Source organism: Daphnia pulicaria, chromosome 1, assembly GCF_021234035.1.
Source record: "Daphnia pulicaria isolate SC F1-1A chromosome 1, SC_F0-13Bv2, whole genome shotgun sequence".
In the NCBI taxonomy this organism is placed as follows: domain Eukaryota; kingdom Metazoa; phylum Arthropoda; class Branchiopoda; order Diplostraca; family Daphniidae; genus Daphnia; species Daphnia pulicaria.
The window spans coordinates 26,328,397-26,346,439 of NC_060913.1; the positions used below are offsets into that span (position 1 = coordinate 26,328,397).

The 18,043-nt window shown below is 49.3% G+C and overlaps 3 protein-coding genes across 3 annotated transcripts; 2 read left to right on the forward strand and 1 right to left on the reverse strand.

Annotated features, from left to right (window-relative positions):
• The first annotated feature begins 167 nt into the window (after nucleotides 1-167).
• Nucleotides 168-7,440, forward strand: LOC124320605 (rho guanine nucleotide exchange factor 28-like). Its single transcript, XM_046783455.1, has 14 exons — nucleotides 168-188; nucleotides 411-493; nucleotides 1,832-2,060; nucleotides 2,175-2,309; nucleotides 2,409-2,635; nucleotides 2,708-3,057; nucleotides 3,474-3,552; nucleotides 3,638-4,200; nucleotides 4,902-4,976; nucleotides 5,076-5,113; nucleotides 5,187-5,389; nucleotides 5,452-5,919; nucleotides 5,991-6,278; nucleotides 6,349-7,440. Exons 4-14 carry the CDS (start codon nucleotides 2,267-2,269, stop codon nucleotides 7,210-7,212), a joined length of 3,198 nt encoding a protein of 1,065 aa, XP_046639411.1. The 5' UTR covers nucleotides 168-188; nucleotides 411-493; nucleotides 1,832-2,060; nucleotides 2,175-2,266; the 3' UTR covers nucleotides 7,213-7,440.
• On the forward strand, nucleotides 7,412-14,174 carry LOC124320616 (titin-like). The gene is given in 14 exon segments (XM_046783465.1): nucleotides 7,412-7,524; nucleotides 7,891-8,166; nucleotides 8,253-8,430; nucleotides 8,510-9,914; nucleotides 10,026-10,321; nucleotides 10,324-10,553; nucleotides 10,623-10,794; nucleotides 10,864-11,050; nucleotides 11,693-11,901; nucleotides 11,989-12,116; nucleotides 12,185-12,512; nucleotides 12,657-13,623; nucleotides 13,710-13,873; nucleotides 14,018-14,174. Coding segments are annotated over 14 exon segments (4,794 nt in total). The 3' UTR covers nucleotides 14,159-14,174.
• A 1,634-nt stretch (nucleotides 14,175-15,808) lies between these two features.
• On the reverse strand, nucleotides 15,809-17,705 carry LOC124315949 (serine/threonine-protein kinase DCLK1-like). The gene is made up of 9 exons (XM_046781704.1): nucleotides 17,551-17,705; nucleotides 17,177-17,470; nucleotides 17,015-17,112; nucleotides 16,901-16,952; nucleotides 16,713-16,838; nucleotides 16,503-16,649; nucleotides 16,270-16,435; nucleotides 15,982-16,207; nucleotides 15,809-15,914 (listed from the first exon to the last, which is right to left on the reverse strand). The coding sequence occupies exons 2-8, from the start codon at nucleotides 17,402-17,404 to the stop codon at nucleotides 16,008-16,010; spliced, it is 1,017 nt and encodes a 338-aa protein (XP_046637660.1). The 5' UTR covers nucleotides 17,405-17,470; nucleotides 17,551-17,705; the 3' UTR covers nucleotides 15,809-15,914; nucleotides 15,982-16,007.
• Between the last annotated feature and the right edge of the window lie 338 nt (nucleotides 17,706-18,043).

Genomic DNA, 18,043 nt, shown 5'->3' on the forward strand with positions numbered 1-18,043 from the left:
GTAGTAGTAGTAGTGCGCCCCTTTAGGTTTGGGCACAAAAGACGAGAGATGGAAACGGACTAAACTCTTGGAAACGGAAGACGACGGGACATGGATGGAAAATGTTCCAACAGGTCGTAGGGCATAGATCCTGACAATACCTATCGATCCTTTTCCTTATCAATATTCATTTCTCCCTTTCCATTCTGGTATAGTATAGAGTTCCCTGGATATCCGATTGATGTTGTTGTTGTTCATTTTGACGGCGTCTGGCGCTCCTGAAAGGATTTTTTTTCTCCTTCAGGGTTCAGTTGAATTGACAATTGGATTTTTCTAGGAATAAAATTGAATGGAGGAATTTTTTTGTTCCCGTTTTTATATCATTTGTCGATCCTTAATTGAATTGAACTTTTTTCTTTTCTATTTTGCAGAGGACAACCTTCGGCAGTTGCACGGCATCCAGGAGAGTATCCAGCGGATGAGACAAGTCAGCGTGCAGACACTACGACTCCAGGTATACAGTTGGCAATCATCACCTTCTCAGCAGGATCTCCTCTTTTCTTCCCATCGTCCGTTGATAGAGACGTTCATTCATCCATCCGCCCGTCCTTTTATAACTTTTTTTTATTTTTGGCGCTTCGTGCCGAAATGGGGGGAAAGAATAATCTGATGGATGATGGCGGGAGGTGAGCACCGACACATCATCCATCAAATTCAACCCAGGCGAAAAATGGCACGTCACGGCCCAGGGAGGAGGAGGAATCGATTGAATCAGCTTCCTATAGAAAGAAAAACGTGCAATCAGGTTGATATTTATGATGATTCGAGTTGATGGGTTCGTGCTGGTTTGCGTTTAGTTGCTCGTTAAGGCGAGAGAGGAGAGTTGGGCACCACGGCATCGATTAGCGGATTTGCCGCTCGTATCTCCTTCATCTTTCTTTCTTTCTTTTCAGGCTCCTTAATGATGACTTAAAGCTCTGCTCTCATCTCTCTGGTGGCTCCTTCTTCTTCTCAGCTCCTTTGTCATTATCATTTGCCAACCGTATTGTCTCTCTTTTTCTCCCCCCTTTGACTCTCTTCTTTCCCTCGAGAGATCCTGACGGGGAAGAAAACAAAAAAACAAAAAACTTTTGCTCGACTCCCAGGCGCCCAGTCTGCCTGCGTGACGTTTTTCGCCAGTTATTTGCATTGGGCGGGCCACCCACCTTGAGCCAAAGATAAAAGGAGCGCTCCTGGATTTTTTTTTTTTTTTTAAACAAACAAACAAACAAACGCGGATGCCGGCCCAGGGTCTCTCTTCCCAGGAGCACCACCCCACACACACGCAGAAACGGTGCGATGACATGGGAGACTATTGGCCGACTCCTCGTTTTACATACAACAATAAAACAGTCGGAGTTGAGAGACGGCTCCTGTTCTCCTACCCCCCAGCTCCTTTGAGGAGATATCTGTTGCTTAATGAAAATCAAGATGGCAGCAAGTACTCCCCCCCACCACCAATCGATCCGCACCCGACCCCAGTTGCTCCTTAAAAGCACTTAACAACTTTTGACTTTCCTTGGCTCCTTGATTCCAGTTTGTCCAGGGTGGGGTGAAAGGAGCCCAGGGAGGAGTTGGAATTTTGACTTGACTGGGCGGTTTTCATTCAATTATCGTTTCATTTGATCATCTCGTCGTGAATTGGGAACTTGCCAACGGCTGCCGCTCCCTTTTTACCATCCGCCCGGAAGGTTGGAAATGTCATTAAGGGGAGAGTGGGGAGGAGGGGGGCCAATAAGGAGCCCAGCAGAGATTTTTCATTTGATTTCGGCCATTTAATTTTTGTTTTTCTTGTTTGAAATTAAATGTGCAGTCGCAGGTGGGCAGGAGACTTCGCTACGGAGGAGTCGGCGCTGGATGCAACTGGAGCCTTTCCTGCCCGTCGCTGAGCGGAAGTGGCGGTAGCGGTGGTGGCCAAGGAGGAGTTGCGTCTGGATTGGCTGGCCACGGAAATGGCAATAACAACGAGGCAAATTGGCTGGGTGCCACGCTGGCCGATTGGGACTCGCCCACTCCGCCCGGAATGGCCGCTCATTATTGGGGTATGCGCCGGAAGGCGTTTTTCTCCCGTTGACGTCCACTTTTCTTCTTTTCCCTCACTCACTAATTTATTCTTTTATTCCGTCGGCTGGGTTGTTGTTAATTTTATTCCACAGTCGGAGGAGATGGAGGGCCCAGTCATAAGGCCGGCCTGGCCAACGGATCGAAGCGGCGACGCAGCTGAGCCAGCCCGTGGGAAGTGGACGAGATGGGATTGGCGTCAGCCGGAGGCACATGTGGCATCACTTACGGTATGCACACATCTTCTTCCCGTCCAGGAGCCGAGATGGCCGGCCGGCCGACCGAAAGAGAAATGTAAAAGTTCTAATTGTCTCCCACTTTGCACGCAGAAGAGGCAGGAGGAGGAGGAGCTCTGGATGGAGTCGGCGGACGGACGAGGAGCATCAGTTTTAGCAGCGGCGACATGGATAACGAGCAAGACGCCGCCGGAGGTGGTCACTCGTCAAGGGCCCGACAGGCCGGAATTACCACCTCGTCGTCGGCTCTGTCGTCCGGCGAACTCAAAGTCCTGGCCGGACGGCACTCGACCCACTCACTCAACGACATGGGATTTCCCGTAAGTCGATTCGAGTCATTTGTTTAACATTTGAATCATTTAATTGTCAATTTTTTGAAAAATTTCATCCAGTTGATTCCGGCGCTGCCGACGAAACCGCGCGGAATGTCCAAGGACGGCGGTGGTGGCGGGCGGGACGGCGATCCATCCAAGTGGCTGTCGCCGCGCATTTTGACGCTGCAGAAATCCATTTCCACTCCGTCGATCCTGGCCGTCAAGGACGGGTCCAATTTGACGGCCCTGACTTTGTCGAGCATCAAGAACTCGACGGGCGGTTCCAATTCGGCCAGCAGCGCGGCATCCGTCACCATGGCCGCCGCTATCATTGGCCCTTCCGTCGGACCCGGCCCTTCCGCCGCCGGAATGATGGCCAAGGAAACGCAGGGCATCCTGATGACGGCCACAGCGGCTGGACCGACTTCGTAATTTTTCAAACTTTTTCTTTCATTTTCCTTTTTTGTTCAGTTTTTGACCTCAATTTTGTTCGGTTTTTCTTTTTTATTTTCGCCACGCCCCTCGTGTCCCAACCCACACGCCAATTGAATGGATGTTGTTGTTGTTGTTCAGTTCGTCCCCCCCGTATTTCGTCGTACACTGGTTTGGAGAGCGAAACCGATGACGACTCTGAATTGCATTTGAACCACCACCACCACCTCAGTCACGATCACGTCTCGTCCCGTTATTCTCTTGGCAGTTTCGTCGCCGAGTAAGTTTTTCGTTTTATTATTTTCATTTTATTTTATTTTATTTTTCCACCCATCCAACGGAATGTCGCGTGATTTTTCTATTTTTCCCTCCCATTTTCAAACTCACGTGACGGAATTTTATTTTTTCACAGACCGGGGTTCGAGAACGACGACGACGCCAATTCTTCCAAGAGACGGAAGCGCGGCAGCATCTTCTTCCGCAAGCGCAAAGTAAATCTTTAAATTCAATTCCGGAATTCCGGATTCCGGAATTTTTGCTCAAATTTTTAATTTTTTTTAAATTTCAATTCAAAAGGACAAGAGCAAATTGAAGCAGCCGCACCAGTTTGTGCCCGTTTGCCATTCGAATTCCCAGCCGTGCGACGTTTGCTCCAAATCGCTGACCAACAAGGCGGCCCTGCGCTGCGAGAGCTGCGCCATCACCGTCCACGAGAACTCGTGTCGCGACCAGGTCAGCGACTGCACCCGGTTCAAAGTGCCCAAGAACATCCCGCTGGGATCGAAAGTCTCGTCGCTGGCCAACCTGACGGGCGCCGGGCACGCCAAACTCCAGTCGTCGCACTCGGCCGTCGGGGCCGCCGCTTTCACGGCCTCCAATCCTTCGTCGGCCGGCTCCTCCCTTTACTACTCGGTGTCGTCCTCGTCGGCCGCCACTTCCGCCGGACTGTCGGCCATCAACAATCACGTGACGGCCGGATCGAGTGCCAACAACAGCGGCAGCACCTGGTCGGTGGCCCAGTCGATCGGCTCCACCCTGCCGTCGTCGTCCAATTCCTCGTCGACGGCCGCCACCAACACGCCGGCCTCCTCCTCACAGACGCCCAGCACCCCCATCGCTAGTCCGCCCTTCGGCAACAGGTAAAACATTTAATTCTCAAATCTATTTCATTCAATTCATTTAAAACGAACATTTTCCCTCCCAAATTTTAAATTTTAAATTTGAATTTCCCGCCCGATGGCAAAAGTGTTGGATTTCATCTTTCTCTCTCTTGTTTGTTTCTCCTTTTATCTTGATTGGGCTTGTTCTTTTGAAAAAAAAAATTGACTGGCCTTGGCCAGCGCCGCTAGCAAGCTCAGCGGCTTGTCGCAACGGTCGCAGTGGAAGCGCGTCGCCGCTAAACTCGGCGTCAAGTACGTAATAAACACACTCGACACAAACCAACACACCAAACACACGTCGATGTCAATGTCGTCTGGATGTTGTGCACGACGAATTTTTTTAAGCCAACGGAACCGAATTTTGGTCTCTTGTCTGTCCATCCGCCCCCTCCTGGATTGCCAATTTCCCAATTTTTCAATTTGATTTTTCGTGTCTTAATTTTTTGATTTTATGGTTTAAATGAATCATTTGCATGATATGACAATCCCTTGTGGTAATTTTCGGTCCAGCCAAATGTCGTGAATGTGGACTCCCCCGCACGATCGTGACGAATGCAGAGCCCCCTGGTGTTTTAGATCTTGGACTTGTTGTTGATTGTTTTTCTCCTTTTCTTTTCTTCTCGTTCTAATTTGAAATTGGACTTTTTTTTTGTTTCTTTTCTTCTTTTTGGTAATTGAAGCAAATGCGGGGCCGGCGCCGACAAGGATCCCAATGATCCGAGCAATACTCCCAGCGAGGATCAACCCAGTCATGCGTGAGTGTTCACTCCACTTCTTTTTCATTTCGTTGAAACTAAATTTCTTTCTTTTTATTAATTTCCCCTTTTTTTGTTTTATTGGTTGGTTCGTTGCAGAACCAACGAAGGAGATGGACACGACACCATCGAAGGAGGTAATAATTAATTTTTCAAATTTCCCGCTCCTGATAAGATTTAATATTCATTCTTATTTGTGATACAAAACAGTTTTCAATGCTGCCGATATCAAAGACTTGGATCTGGACCCCGAGCTGGGCATCCTGGACGAAGAGGCCGAGGCCTGGGTGGGCACGGTCGACAAGAAAATCTCCAAGAAATTGAAGGAGAAGGAAATCAAACGACAGGAGCACATTTACGAGTTTATCATCACCGAGAAACATCACTGCCTCACGCTCAAAGTCATGCAAAAGGTGAAATAATTAAACTTAAATCATTTCAATTCACTTAACGAGTCCATTTTTGCTGGATTCAGATTTTCGCCGAAGGAATGCGGAGGGAGATGCGGCTGAGTTCGGAGACGGTCGACAGGATCTTCCCGTGCCTGGAGGAGCTGATTGAGTACCACCTGCAGTTCCTGCGCCGCCTGAGGCAGCGCCAGCGTCAGGAGTCGATCGTGTCGACCATCGAGGACATTCTGCGGGTCCAGTTCTCCGGTCTGCTGGGCGACCAGCTGTGCTCTCTATACGGTGAATTTTGTAGCCGCCACCAGGAGGCGGTGTCCATGTACAAGGAGATGATCAAGGAGGATCGCAAGTTTGCCGCTTTCGCCCGCCAGTGCACGTTGAATCCGCTGTGCAAGAAGAAGGGCATCCCCGAGTGCATTCTCTTTGTCACGCAGCGCATCACCAAGTACCCGCTCCTCATCGATCCTCTCATCAAGACGTCCAGGGAGCAGCCGGAAGAGTGTCTCAAACTCCAGCAAGTCCTCGGCTTCGTCAAGGTTTGCTGGAAAAATCCGCCGCGAATGTTTCCCCAATTAACTTTCCAATTTATTTCGATCGATCCTGCCAGGACATTTTGATTGGAGTCAACGCCCAAGTGGCCGAAAAGGAGCGCAAGTTGAGGCTGATTGAAGTCTACAACAAGATCGACGCCGAATCGGCCACCACCTACAAGAACAAAAAGTTCAAAAAGTCGGACCTCCTCTCCAGCAACCGGCGGCTCATGTTCGAGGGCGTGGCCTATCTCAATCACGCCAGGGGCAAAGTCCAACTGGTCACGGTCGTCGTCCTCTCGGACGTTGTTTTCTTCCTTCAGGAGTCGAACCAAAAATTCCATTTCGTCACTCAGGACAACAAGGTACCACCGCCCCCCTAATTTAATTAATTTCCCATTTAAATTAATCGAATCTAATTCAATTCAATTCCAGGCCGGAGTCATTTCGCTGCAAAAGTTATTTGTCCGCGAGAAAGCCGGCGGCCAGGATACGCGGAGCATTTACTTGATCAGTTCCAATCCGGACGAGCCGGAAATGTACGAGCTGCAGTGCCAGAATCCGCGCGAGAAGCGCATCTGGATCGATACGATCCGGGCGGCCGTGGAACAGTGTCCGGAAGACGAGGAAGGGAACGTGAGCGAAGGTGAGGAGCAGCGCAAAATCCGCGAGGCCCAGGACATTAAGACCCGCCAGCTGATCGCCACCCTGAGGGAGAAGGATCGACAGCTGGGCAGTTTGCTGGAAGAGAAGATGGCCACCTTTTGCGAGCTGGTGGAGCTGCTGGCCAACAACGAGGACAGCACCAGCTCCTGGCTCCTCCTGGGCTCGGACAGCGCCCCGCCCAAATACAGTCACCTGGTCGAGCAGGGATTCCAGTCTGCCCAGGCCAAGGAAACGCTGTCGCAGGCCATGACGAAACTCTGCCGCCTCCTGGGTTTGCTCCTCTCCAGCAACGCGGCCGCCAACTGGAACTTGTCCCGCAGCGTCAGCTCGGTGGGCGAGAGGCACAGCGACACGTTCTCGATGCCTCTGCTGCCCAAACGGGCCGAAACGTTCGGCGGATTCGACCAGAACGGCAAGGAGAAGGGCTGCGTCAAGAAGAAGTCGGCCACCGATTTGACGGCCGTCGAGTCGACGACAACAACAACGAACAACCAACGAACAACCGGCTTCCTGGTCGGCCCAGACTCCGCCCGTCTTGCAGTTGAACGGCGACCAACAGGCGATGGGATTGGAGCTGGTCCACAACGTCAGCACGCTCCTGTGTCTGTTGTCCAGTCAAGCGACGGCCTTTGAATCGTTGCGCAACCATTTCCTGGCCGAGATCAAAGCCAGTCACAGCGGAACGGCCCTGACGTCGGCTCCTTTCGGCTCCTCGTCGGCCACTTTGGCCAAATTCCAGCACAAGGCCAGTCACAACCAGCGGCTGGAGGAGTTGCGCAACCTGCAGGATCGGCTGTCCAAGGAGAAGGCGGAATGGTCGCGCGAACGGACCATGCAGGAGGAGCACATCAGCGAGCAGCGGAAGCAGATTAATGTGTTGAATTTGTATCTCAACAGACCAACCCTCAATGGATGTGGAAGTGAATGCCCCAATTCGTCGGTTCCGTAAGTCCTGCCATGGGTCTAGGTGTAGTCGCCTCACTGGCCGTTATCCGGAATCACTGGTTCAACGTAAGTATATCTCTTATATTTTTTAACAGTTTGCGTGTTATTTAAGCTGGATTCACGTAACATTTTTCAGGACGTAAGAGACGAGGCACATTGGACAGAATTGTTGGCGGTCGTGAAAGTAACATGGGCGCTTGGCCATGGGTAGTAGCCATCATTCGCGATGGGGAGTTCAAGTGCGGTGGTTCTCTTCTAGATAATAGCTGGATTCTGACAGCTGGGCATTGTTTCCATATGTAAATGACACGTTTTATATTTCCTTAATCATTGTTCATTAATCTTATTACATTGATTTTGATAAAGGTTAGAGAAATCCCACTTTGAAATTCAATTGGGAATGCTACGACGGTCTTCTTTCTCTCCTCTGGAACAAACTCGTGCCGTCCTTTCAGTCTACGTCGACCCGAAATATAATCCGCTTACACTAGAAAATGACATTACCTTGTTGCGAGTGCAAGAACCCTTCCAACTGAACCAGTGGACCGCTCCCGCATGCCTACCTAGTTTGGGTTATTACCCGCGGAACGACACACTTTGCACCGTCGTCGGATGGGGAAATGTCCAAGAAAATGGACCAGAGTGTAAGGCTAAATTTTAAATGGTTTTGAGTTCATTTTTCAACTTACACTTTTTGAAACACATTTTAGCGGATTCGCTTCGTGAAGTCGCCATCCCTATTACACCTCGCTGGAGGACAAGGAGCGCTACGACGGAGCCGTGGAGGAGGTCCGCCGCCAGGCGCCCGTCTTCACCGTCCCGCTCAACAACGTGGCCGGACTTCGGGAAGGAGAGAATTCCCACTTCGAGGGCCGTTTGACTCCCACGGACGATCCAAAACTCAAGGTGAGAAAATAAAATAAAACCAAAATTGCTGGGCAACCAGAAATGATCATTTGCCCGTCTTGTCTTTCTTGTTTTTCAGGTCGAATGGTTCTTCAACGGCAAACCTCTGAAGACGGGCTCTCGCATCCGTACGTTCAGCGATTTCGGCTTCGTCATCTTGGAGATCTCGCCTGTCTACCCAGAGGATTCCGGCGAGTACTCTTGCCGGGCCACCAACGACTACGGCGAGGCCGTCACTTCGGCCTCGCTCAAATGCCAAGGCAAGCGCAACGTCATTTTCGAGTCCCAGCTGCCCAAGGGCATGGAGCGGACCATCGAGCGCATCGCCGAATTGGAAGGACTGGGCGGACGTCCGGCCGACCAAGCGGCCGAAACTGACACCGGCAAACCGCCCGAGTTTTTGAGCCAGCCGGGCGATCTCCTCCTACCGGAGAACGGGCTGGCCCACTTTGAAACGAAATTGACTCCGGTGGGCGATCCCAGCCTGCGGGTCGAGTGGTTCCACAACGGCAAGGCCCTGCTGGCCGGCTCGCGTGTCAAGACCATTTCCGACTTTGGCTTCGTCATCCTGGAGGTGACGGGCGTCTACTCCCGCGACGCCGGCCTCTACACGTGCAAGGCCAGCAACAAGCACGGCGAGGCCTCTGTCTCGTGCACTCTGCAGGTCAAGGGCCGTCAGGGCATCGTCCTGGAGCCGCAGCTGCCGCAGAGCTTCAAGAGCGGCACCCAGGCCATCCAGAAGCTGGAGGAGAACCTCTACAAGAGGGACGAGCCGGCCGCGGCGGCCGACGAGCAGCCCAACCCGCCCAAGTTCGTCAGCGAGATCAAGGACCTGGACCTGGTCGAGGGCCAGGCGGCCCATTTCGACTGCCGGGTCGAGCCTGTCGGCGACGCTTCAATGCGCATCGAGTGGTTCCACAACGGGCGCCCGCTGGGCTCTGGCTCGCGCATCCGCATGCTGGACGATTTCGGCTTCGTGGTCCTGGACATTGACTGGACCTTCCCGCGCGACGCCGGCGAGTACGTCTGCCGGGCTACCAACCGCTGGGGCTCGGCCACCACCAAGGCCAAATTGGTCACCAAGGGCAAGCGAGGCGTCAACACGGACTCGCAACTGCCGCAGGGCATGACGGGCGAGAAGCTCCGAGACTTGGAGCGCGGCCCGGTCGTCGAGCGCTTCCAGGAGGACACGCCCGAAGTGGCGCCTCATTTCACCCAGCAGGTGACGGAAGTGTCGATGGAAGAAGGTGACAATGCCCATTTCGAGTGCCGGGTGGAGCCCAAGACGGACGCCAACCTGCGGGTCGAGTGGTACCACAACGGCAAGCTCCTGCAGAGCGGCCATCGCTTCCGCACCGTTTTTGAGCTGGGCTTCGTCTCCCTGGATATTTTGTACGCCTATCCGGAAGACGCCGGCGAGTACATGTGCCGAGCCTTTAACCGCAAAGGCGAGGCCACCACCAAGGCCAGCCTCACATGCAAAAGTAAGACATTTGATTTTCATCTTAATTAATTCGGCCGGAAGAAAAAACAATTATGATCCAGCCGGAAGAAATTCCGGAAAAAAAAATTCATTTTCAATTTTTAAATTCCAGGTGTTCCGGCCATCATCATGCAGAACCAGATGCCCCGCGGCATGAAGAAATCTGAGACGCTTCTGCAGATGGAAGCGGCCCTGAAGAAATACACGTCCGAGATCTTCCTGACGGAGGACGACATCTATGACGCCGACAAGCGCCAGCCGCCGCGCTTCGTGACTCAGATCATGGACATGCTGGAGCTTAAGGAGATGGAGATGACCAAGTTCGAGTGCCAGCTGGCCCCGGTCGGCGACCCCAACATGCGGGTCGAGTGGTTCTTCAACGGCAAGCCGCTGGCCTACAAGACCCGCTTCACGGCTTCACGCCCATCTACGACTTTGGCTACGTGGCCATGAATTTCGGCTGGGTCTACCCGGAGGATTCCGGCGAGTACGTCTGCCGGGCCACCAATAAGTACGGCATGGACGAGACTAGGGCCTTCATCAAGACGACGGGCAGCAAGGGCATCATTTACGATTCCCAGCTGCCCAAGGGCATGCAGAGCGTGGAAATGATCCGCGAAATGGAAGCCTCCTGGCAGAGGTCCGTCTCCCATCAATTGAATTATTTTCTTTTGCTGGACTTAATTCCATTTTTGGTTGAATGATTTAGAATGCCGGACGAGAGGGCTGAAGCCGAGGTGCTAAAGGAGAAGCCCGTCTTCGTCCTCCAGCCCAAGAACGTCCAGGTGATGGAAGGCGAATGGGCCCGTTTCTGCTGCCGAGTCACCGGCTACCCTCGCCCCAGGGTGATGTGGATCCTGAACGGACACACTGTCATCAATGTAAGGACAACATTTAAAAATAGAAAGAGACGGGCAAATTCATTCAATTTTTTGTTTCTGTCTATCCAGGGCACTCGAAACAAGTTGACGTACGACGGCATGTGGCACCTGGACATCCCCAAGACGCGCCAATACGACGACGGCAAACTGGAAGTGGTGGCCCGCAACTCGCAGGGATCGGCCAGCTGCGTCGTGGAGCTCAAAGTCACGGCCCGCAACGACGACCACCGCGGTGTCCTCAAGAATTCACCCAAACGTGAGTCTTGCCCGCCTCCTCCCCACTGATTTGATCCGCTCTCTCTTTCCCCCTCTTCTAGGGCCGTCGTCCAACTCCGGATGATTTTGTGACTAATTTCAAATTGAGTTAAGAAATTTCCAGGTTTTCGCTCGTCCCAGGAGCTTTTTTTTCGATTTTTCTTTCTTCTTCTCAAAACACGACACACTTTTCACATGAACATGACACACTCAAAAAAACATTTCGCCCCTCCCCATTTTCCCTCCCCCTCTCTCTCCTCCATGGCCCGACATCCGCCGAAGGTCCCCGTTGGTTCGAATCCGGCAAGGGTAAGGTATTTGTGATGAGAGCTGCTTCCCCAGAAATTTTTTCTCTTTCCTTTCTTTATTTATTTTTATTATTTTAGTCCAGCTGTGTCTTTGTAGTCTGTTCCGTCTTCTAGACTACTTTTTCCCACCTTTTTTTTTTCTGTCCGGCTCCTTTTTTTTCCAATAATCTCTGAGAGCTCAGGGATTTTTTGAATGGACTCTCTTCTCCAACCCCCGTCCGTCCGTGTCCAGTTTGTTGGTTTTATTTTTCTTCTGAATTAGTCGACGCAACCCCCGAACCAAAAAGAAATGAAAAATCTTTAGCGGCCCTTTGTCCTATTCTTTGTCTGTCCAGCATGGTATGATAGCGACCTGAAAACTTACCAGAAGGATCGACAGGACAGCGGCGAGCTCCAGCGCCGCTTCGAGGACCCGTCCCGCCAGGCCCAGAGCGATTCTGCGGCCGAGTTCTTCACCAAGAAGTCGGTCCAGGAGACGGAAACGGAGTGGCAGCGACAGGTCAAGAGCAAGAAGAACGACGACTATTACAAGAGCCTCAAACAGGTCCGTCCGATCGCCCCCGACATTTTCAGCGGGAAATTTAAATAACAAATTCTAATTTTTATTTTGTTTTAATTATTCTTTGTCCAGCTGGAGGATAATGTCGTACACAAGGAGGTGAAATTGCGAGAAGCTTCGCACCAGTTCGCCATTCCGGGCGAGAAGATTGTCAAGAGTTCCATGGCCAAGGGCATGGCCCAGAGCTACGAAACCAAATTGTAAATCTTTTCGAAATTTTCAAATTTTCCCGCCAAATAATTTTGAGAATTTAAATTTTTCCAAATAGGGATCACTCGTCGGAGCAGACGGAACAGAGACACGACCAGATGACGACAGTCATCAGCCGCCAGTCGGTGGAGCGCCAAACGGCGACCAGCCGCAAGACGAGCGAGGCCCACCGGTCGGAGGTGCACATCGACTCTGATCGCGGCGGAGTGCCGCCAGACCCGTTCGAGTCGTCTGTTCACGGCCGTGAGGTTCACGTGGCCAAGCAGAAGCAGGTCCAGAAGGAGACCAAGGGCCAGATGGAGATCACCCGCAAGATCACGGCCACCGAGACCACCGAAGTCGAGCACAAGGGCCGCACCCACGAACGCGTCGTCCAGGGCCAAGTGGTAATCAAATCAAACCAAAAATTTTATTTTTCCGGAATTTTTTTTCTTCCGGAATTCCGGAAGAAAAAATTTCAGAATTAGAAAAAAATATTTTGAACGCAATTAATTTCCGTTTATTTATTTATTTTTTAAAATTAAAAATAGAAACCGGCCGTGCCGCCGTTCTTCACCAAGAAGATCCAGCCGTGCCGAGTGTTTGAGCACGAGAGCGCCCGCTTCGAGGTGGAATTCGAGGGCGATCCAACGCCGACCGTCACCTGGTTCCGTGAGGATTTCCCCATCAAGAACTCGTCCGAGTTCCAGATCCACAACTTCAGATCCAAGTCGGTGCTGACGATCCGCCAGGTCTTTATGGAGGATTCCGGAATCTTCGCCGCCGTGGCCGAGAACCACGGAGGCGGGGCCAAGTGCAGCGCCAACTTGGTGGTGGAGGAGCGGCCCGTCGGCCGCGGCGGACTCGTCCCGCCTTCCTTCCTCAGCACCATCCAGGACACGAGCGTCAAGCACCCTCCTGTCGCTATTCTAAGCGCCGGCCAGCTGATCCGCTTCGACGCCAAAGTGACGGGCACCAAGCCCATGGACATTTACTGGCTCAAGAACGGCCGGAAGATCGCCTCCGACATCCGCTACAAGATCCTGGAGGAGGACGACGTCTACACGCTCATCATCATCGAAACGCTGCCGGAAGACTCTGGCATCTACGAGTGCGTTGCCATCAACTCGGCTGGCGAGGGCCGCTGCGAGGCCCAGTGCTACGTCGAGATAGCCCAGGTGGTCAAGTCGGGTGGATCTTCGCCGGAAGCTAAAGGATCGTCGAAATCCTCGACCTCGTCGCCTCGCTTCTCGCTGGCTATGAAGGAGCAGAACGTTCCGGAAGGCCAAGCGGCCGTCTTCCGCTGCCGTGTGGCCGGCAATCCGGCCCCGCAGATCAACTGGGAGAAGGACGGCCATCAGATCAAACCTTCGCGCTATTTCATCATGTCGCAGGAAGGTAGCGACACCCACGTCCTCCGCATCTCGGAAGCTTTCCCGGAAGACGAAGGCACTTATCGATGTGTGGCCAGCAACGCCACCGGCCAGGCCGAGTGCTCCGCCAGCCTCCACGTCATCGGTAAATCTCCTTACATTTCAATTTAAGGATTTCAATTTCAATTTCAATTTCAATTTCAATTTGAACTTTTTTTTTGGCTTTAACAGCTCGCGATTCCGGCGACGTTCCGCCGTCGTTGACCAACCTGGAAGACGTCAACGTCGTTGAGGGCAGCCCCGTCCAGTTCCGCACTTTGGTCAGCGGCACTCCGCTGCCGACCATCCAGTGGATGAGGGAGGGCCAGATCATCCCGCCGTCCAGCGACTTTCAGGTATTAACTTGAATTTCAATTTTTTTCTCTTTGGGGGCTATTCTAATTTCTTCTATTCTTTCCATTTCTTTTCTTTTTCTGTGAATTTGTTGTTGTGCCCGTCTCTATTTTTCCGTTTTGTCCGTCTTGTCCGTCTTGAAGCAGATGATCCAGGAAGGTAACCACGCGGTCTTATTGATCAAAACCACCTACCCGGAGGATTCGGGCGTCTACACGTGTCTCGCCACCAACCCGGCCAGTCAAGTGGAGTCGTCTGCGTACCTGACCGTGCACAGTAAGCCCTAAAACAAAACAAAACAAACAAACAAATACCCCCAAAAATTTACGAAAGAAAATACTCCATGACACACACAAACGCACACACTCTCTCGTAGAGATCAAAATCATAATAATAATATGCCGGCCCGTCCGTTCCGTCGAGACGACGGGCGCTGAGCTATATATATATATATCAAGTGTGTCATTTTTACATTGTTGAACGAAATTGTGCCACAAGATTTAGACTTTTTTTTTCTGAAAACAAAAAAAAAATTTTTTTCCCGCTACTACGCTGAACCGGCCCCAAAGTTATTATGACAAAAAAAAAAAACATTTCAAAAATAAAAAAAAAATAAAAAAAAATTGCAGCTTATTTTTATGATATATAAACCCAGAAGACAAAGAGTTTTGTGTCAAAATTTCTACCAAATTAACCCAAAATTTGCAAAAAATTTAGTTAGAAATTTTTTTATCATTTTAATTATTAACTCGTTATAATATTATTTTTTAATTTTCACCCCCCTGCCCCCTTTCGTTGAATTGATCCCCGCCTCATGATATACGACGTGTGTTATGACAAACTCTTTTTTACCTTCCTTTTTTTTCTTTTCTATCTCTCTCGTCGTGATTTTTTTATTATTTTTGCATTGTCGGCCCGAAAAAAAGCTAACAAAAAAGTAAAAATAACTTCCTTTTTTTTTAAATTCAATTAAAAAAAAAAAAAATTAAGCCGGACGGAGAGTTTTGGAATGTTAACAAGAAAAAAAAAAGGGAGGGCGGAGAGTTGAACAAAAAAAAATTTGCAAACAAAAAGTGAGCCTTGATCGCTGCATAATTTCTGTGTGTGTTTGTGTTGTTGTTGTTGTTCCAGTCAAAAAAAAAAAAGAAAAATAATTTTGGAGAGAAAAAGGCCACACTCTCTCACCCACACTTCTTGTTTTCATTTGCTCCTCTCTCCTTTTGTCCATTTGAATTTTTTGATTTTTCTTCTCTCCTCTCTCTCTCGCCTCTCCCTTTCATTGTGTTTTTTCGATTTTATATTTCATGGGCCAAACAAAAACTTGTTAATTAACACTAACTTTCGGCTTTGATTTGATTCCACACAATTGGAAAAAATTAAAAATTGTAGCGAGAGATTCTCTATACTCCCTCCTCCTCTTTTCCTTTTTTTCCTGATTCATTCGAAAGTGCCTTTTGAATTATTTTTGAACGCCATTTTTTCAAAGGTGATCGCCAAGCTTTTTTTGATATTTGGATCATTATTATTCGCGCCATACTATATTTGAATTGTAGAGCATTAAAACAAAAGACAAATGAGAAAAAGGGCTTTGATCATCTTTTTTCGAATGATTTTATTATTACTATTATTATATCACATGTCGGCCTTTTTTATTTTTGGAATTTAAATGGCTCTACCGTACCCCCCCTTGCCCTCCCCTCCCCCCCAAAACCACGCCCTTTTTTTGCGCGCTGTCTCGCTCTTTCCTTGTCCGTTCTGCCTTCCTTCTATTTTTTTTCCCTCTCAAAAAAAAATACAAGCAAGTTTCAAAACGAAACGAACGAGAACAAAAAAAATACCAAATTGAGTAGTTTTGACTTTTTATTATTATTTAATTAATGGACAAAAAATCTGAAAAAAATCACACACACACACACACATAAGTGACTTGGGTGAAGTTTTAGCAGTAACTTGTGCAACTGACAATTCAGTCGCAGAATGACTTGTGTCAAAATGAAGTCCTAAACGACTACACTGTTGAGTGTCGGGCCAATCTTCATCCTCCTGCGAATAATTAAAAAAAAAATTAATGGCTAAAAGATTTAAGAAACTTGTACATTCAAAGACAGACCGTTAACCACGGATGTTGGAGAACCTCTACAACGCAGAAAATCTCAGCCCAGGATCAGTTTGGAGCATGAGCGTAATCATGTCTTTAGCCATCTGGCTAGCATCATCCCAATATGGTGATGCAAATTCAAAATGTCCAGCCAAAATAGTTTCAAAAAGCTCCTCTTGATCATTGGTTGGGCTCACGAAAGGTGGATAACCACATAGTAGGATGAAAACAATAACTCCTAGATAACGAGTTATTATTATGATTATGAGTGTAAGTAATACTTATGATTGGAAGCCATACCCATAGCCCATACGTCCACTTTCAGCCAGTATCCCGTCTCAAGAAGGATTTCGGGAGCCACGTAAGTGGGTGTACCACAAACCGTGTACAGCAGTTGATGCGTCTCTTCAGCTAAACCAAAGTCGCCTAGTTTCAAGGAGCGCATTCCGTCTGGTAAATTCACGACCTGAGTAGATAATTAAAATGTTCTTAGCACTTGACCGATTCCAATGATCCAACTATGTAAATCTTACAAAAAGGTTCTCCGGTTTCACGTCACGATGGACAATATTGAGCGAATGGAGATCGGAAAGGGCTGAAGCCAAATCCGACGTCATTCGTTTGGCTTCCGGTTCACTAAACTTGCCGGCAGCTGCAATAGCGTCAAACAAGTCGCCACCCTGTTTAACATGTATGAAAAAACATGAATTTAACTCCGGGTTTTGAATATCCGGGTTTCTTACCTCTACAAGTTCCAAAACAAGACAAAGAATACTGTTGGCATCAATGACATCATACAGCTTAACCACATTTGGATGTCTTAAACGACCCAAAACTTGAACTTCGCTTTCAAGTACCACTTCTTTACCCTAGCAATAAACCGAAAAATTAATTACCTTGTTATGTTTAAAAGATAATCTTGATTTCTTACTTGGCAACGCTTTTTGTCAATTAACTTCAAAGCATAACGATCTCGTGTTCGCCTATACAAACAAAAACAAACTTGTATTTTAAACCTTTAACAACAAAAGAGTTGATTGCTTACCTGTCGATTCCCTCACGAACAACTGCGAAATTACCGTCACCGATAATACGTCCGATCTCATACCGAATTTGGACTTCTATTGGCACATCCACGACCATCTAATAAATATTCATCCTGTTAAAAAAAACTTGCACGTTATTATTGAAATGGCATTAATCAAACCTGATTGGAAGAAGCCAGTTCATCCGGATCTTCATAAACACGTGGAAGGGAAGAATCAGATCTTTTCTTCGAGAAAGTGTGAGCGATCCTTCCAAAGAACGAATGAGAAGGCGGCACGATTCCGATTCCAAGGGAATGGCACCGACATCTCGATGACGGTTGTAGATGAGCATGCAAATGAGCACCGGATGGGAGACCGGTAGGTGTATTAGCAGCTCCGAATTCCATCCAGCTCGGCTCGGCTCTGAAACGGTGACGGATTTTCCGATCCACGAAGCTACTCCTTCGGAAAGACTGGAAAAATAAAATTATTGATTAATTAGTTACTCATCATCTACCAGAAACAGATTTTAAAGAAATTTCATCATTATTACCGTCCTGAATGGCCATGCACCTGTGTCGTCCTTTTTTTCTTCCACGGAGGACTGCTGTTGGCCGCGTCGCGACCCACTGGACTAAAATAGGAGAAATCAGGCAATGGAACAACCGCTGGTTGAAACGCCCGTTGCGGCCACTCGAAAGGCTCGCTGACTTTGAAATGTGACGCCAGAGTGAAGCCAAACGCGAATTGAGGGTTGGCGTGTAAGCCGAGCGACGAGGACAAAGGGTTCCGTTGACCTGCGACAGTTCAAGATCGGCGTAGAAAGGTCGATTCGCCACAAGAGCTCTTAAACCGATTGGGCTGCACCAAGGAACAAGATAAGCGCAAGCGTAGGCGCCGTTACAGGACCAGACCCAGGCCCGCTGCAAAAAATTTGCCCAGCGCCAGAGCGGCCACTGTGTCCATTTTCTTTCATTTTCTTCCTCTGTTCCTTTTTTTCCAGTCCTATCCAGTCCCATCCTTCCGCTTTATTCTTCCAGTCATTT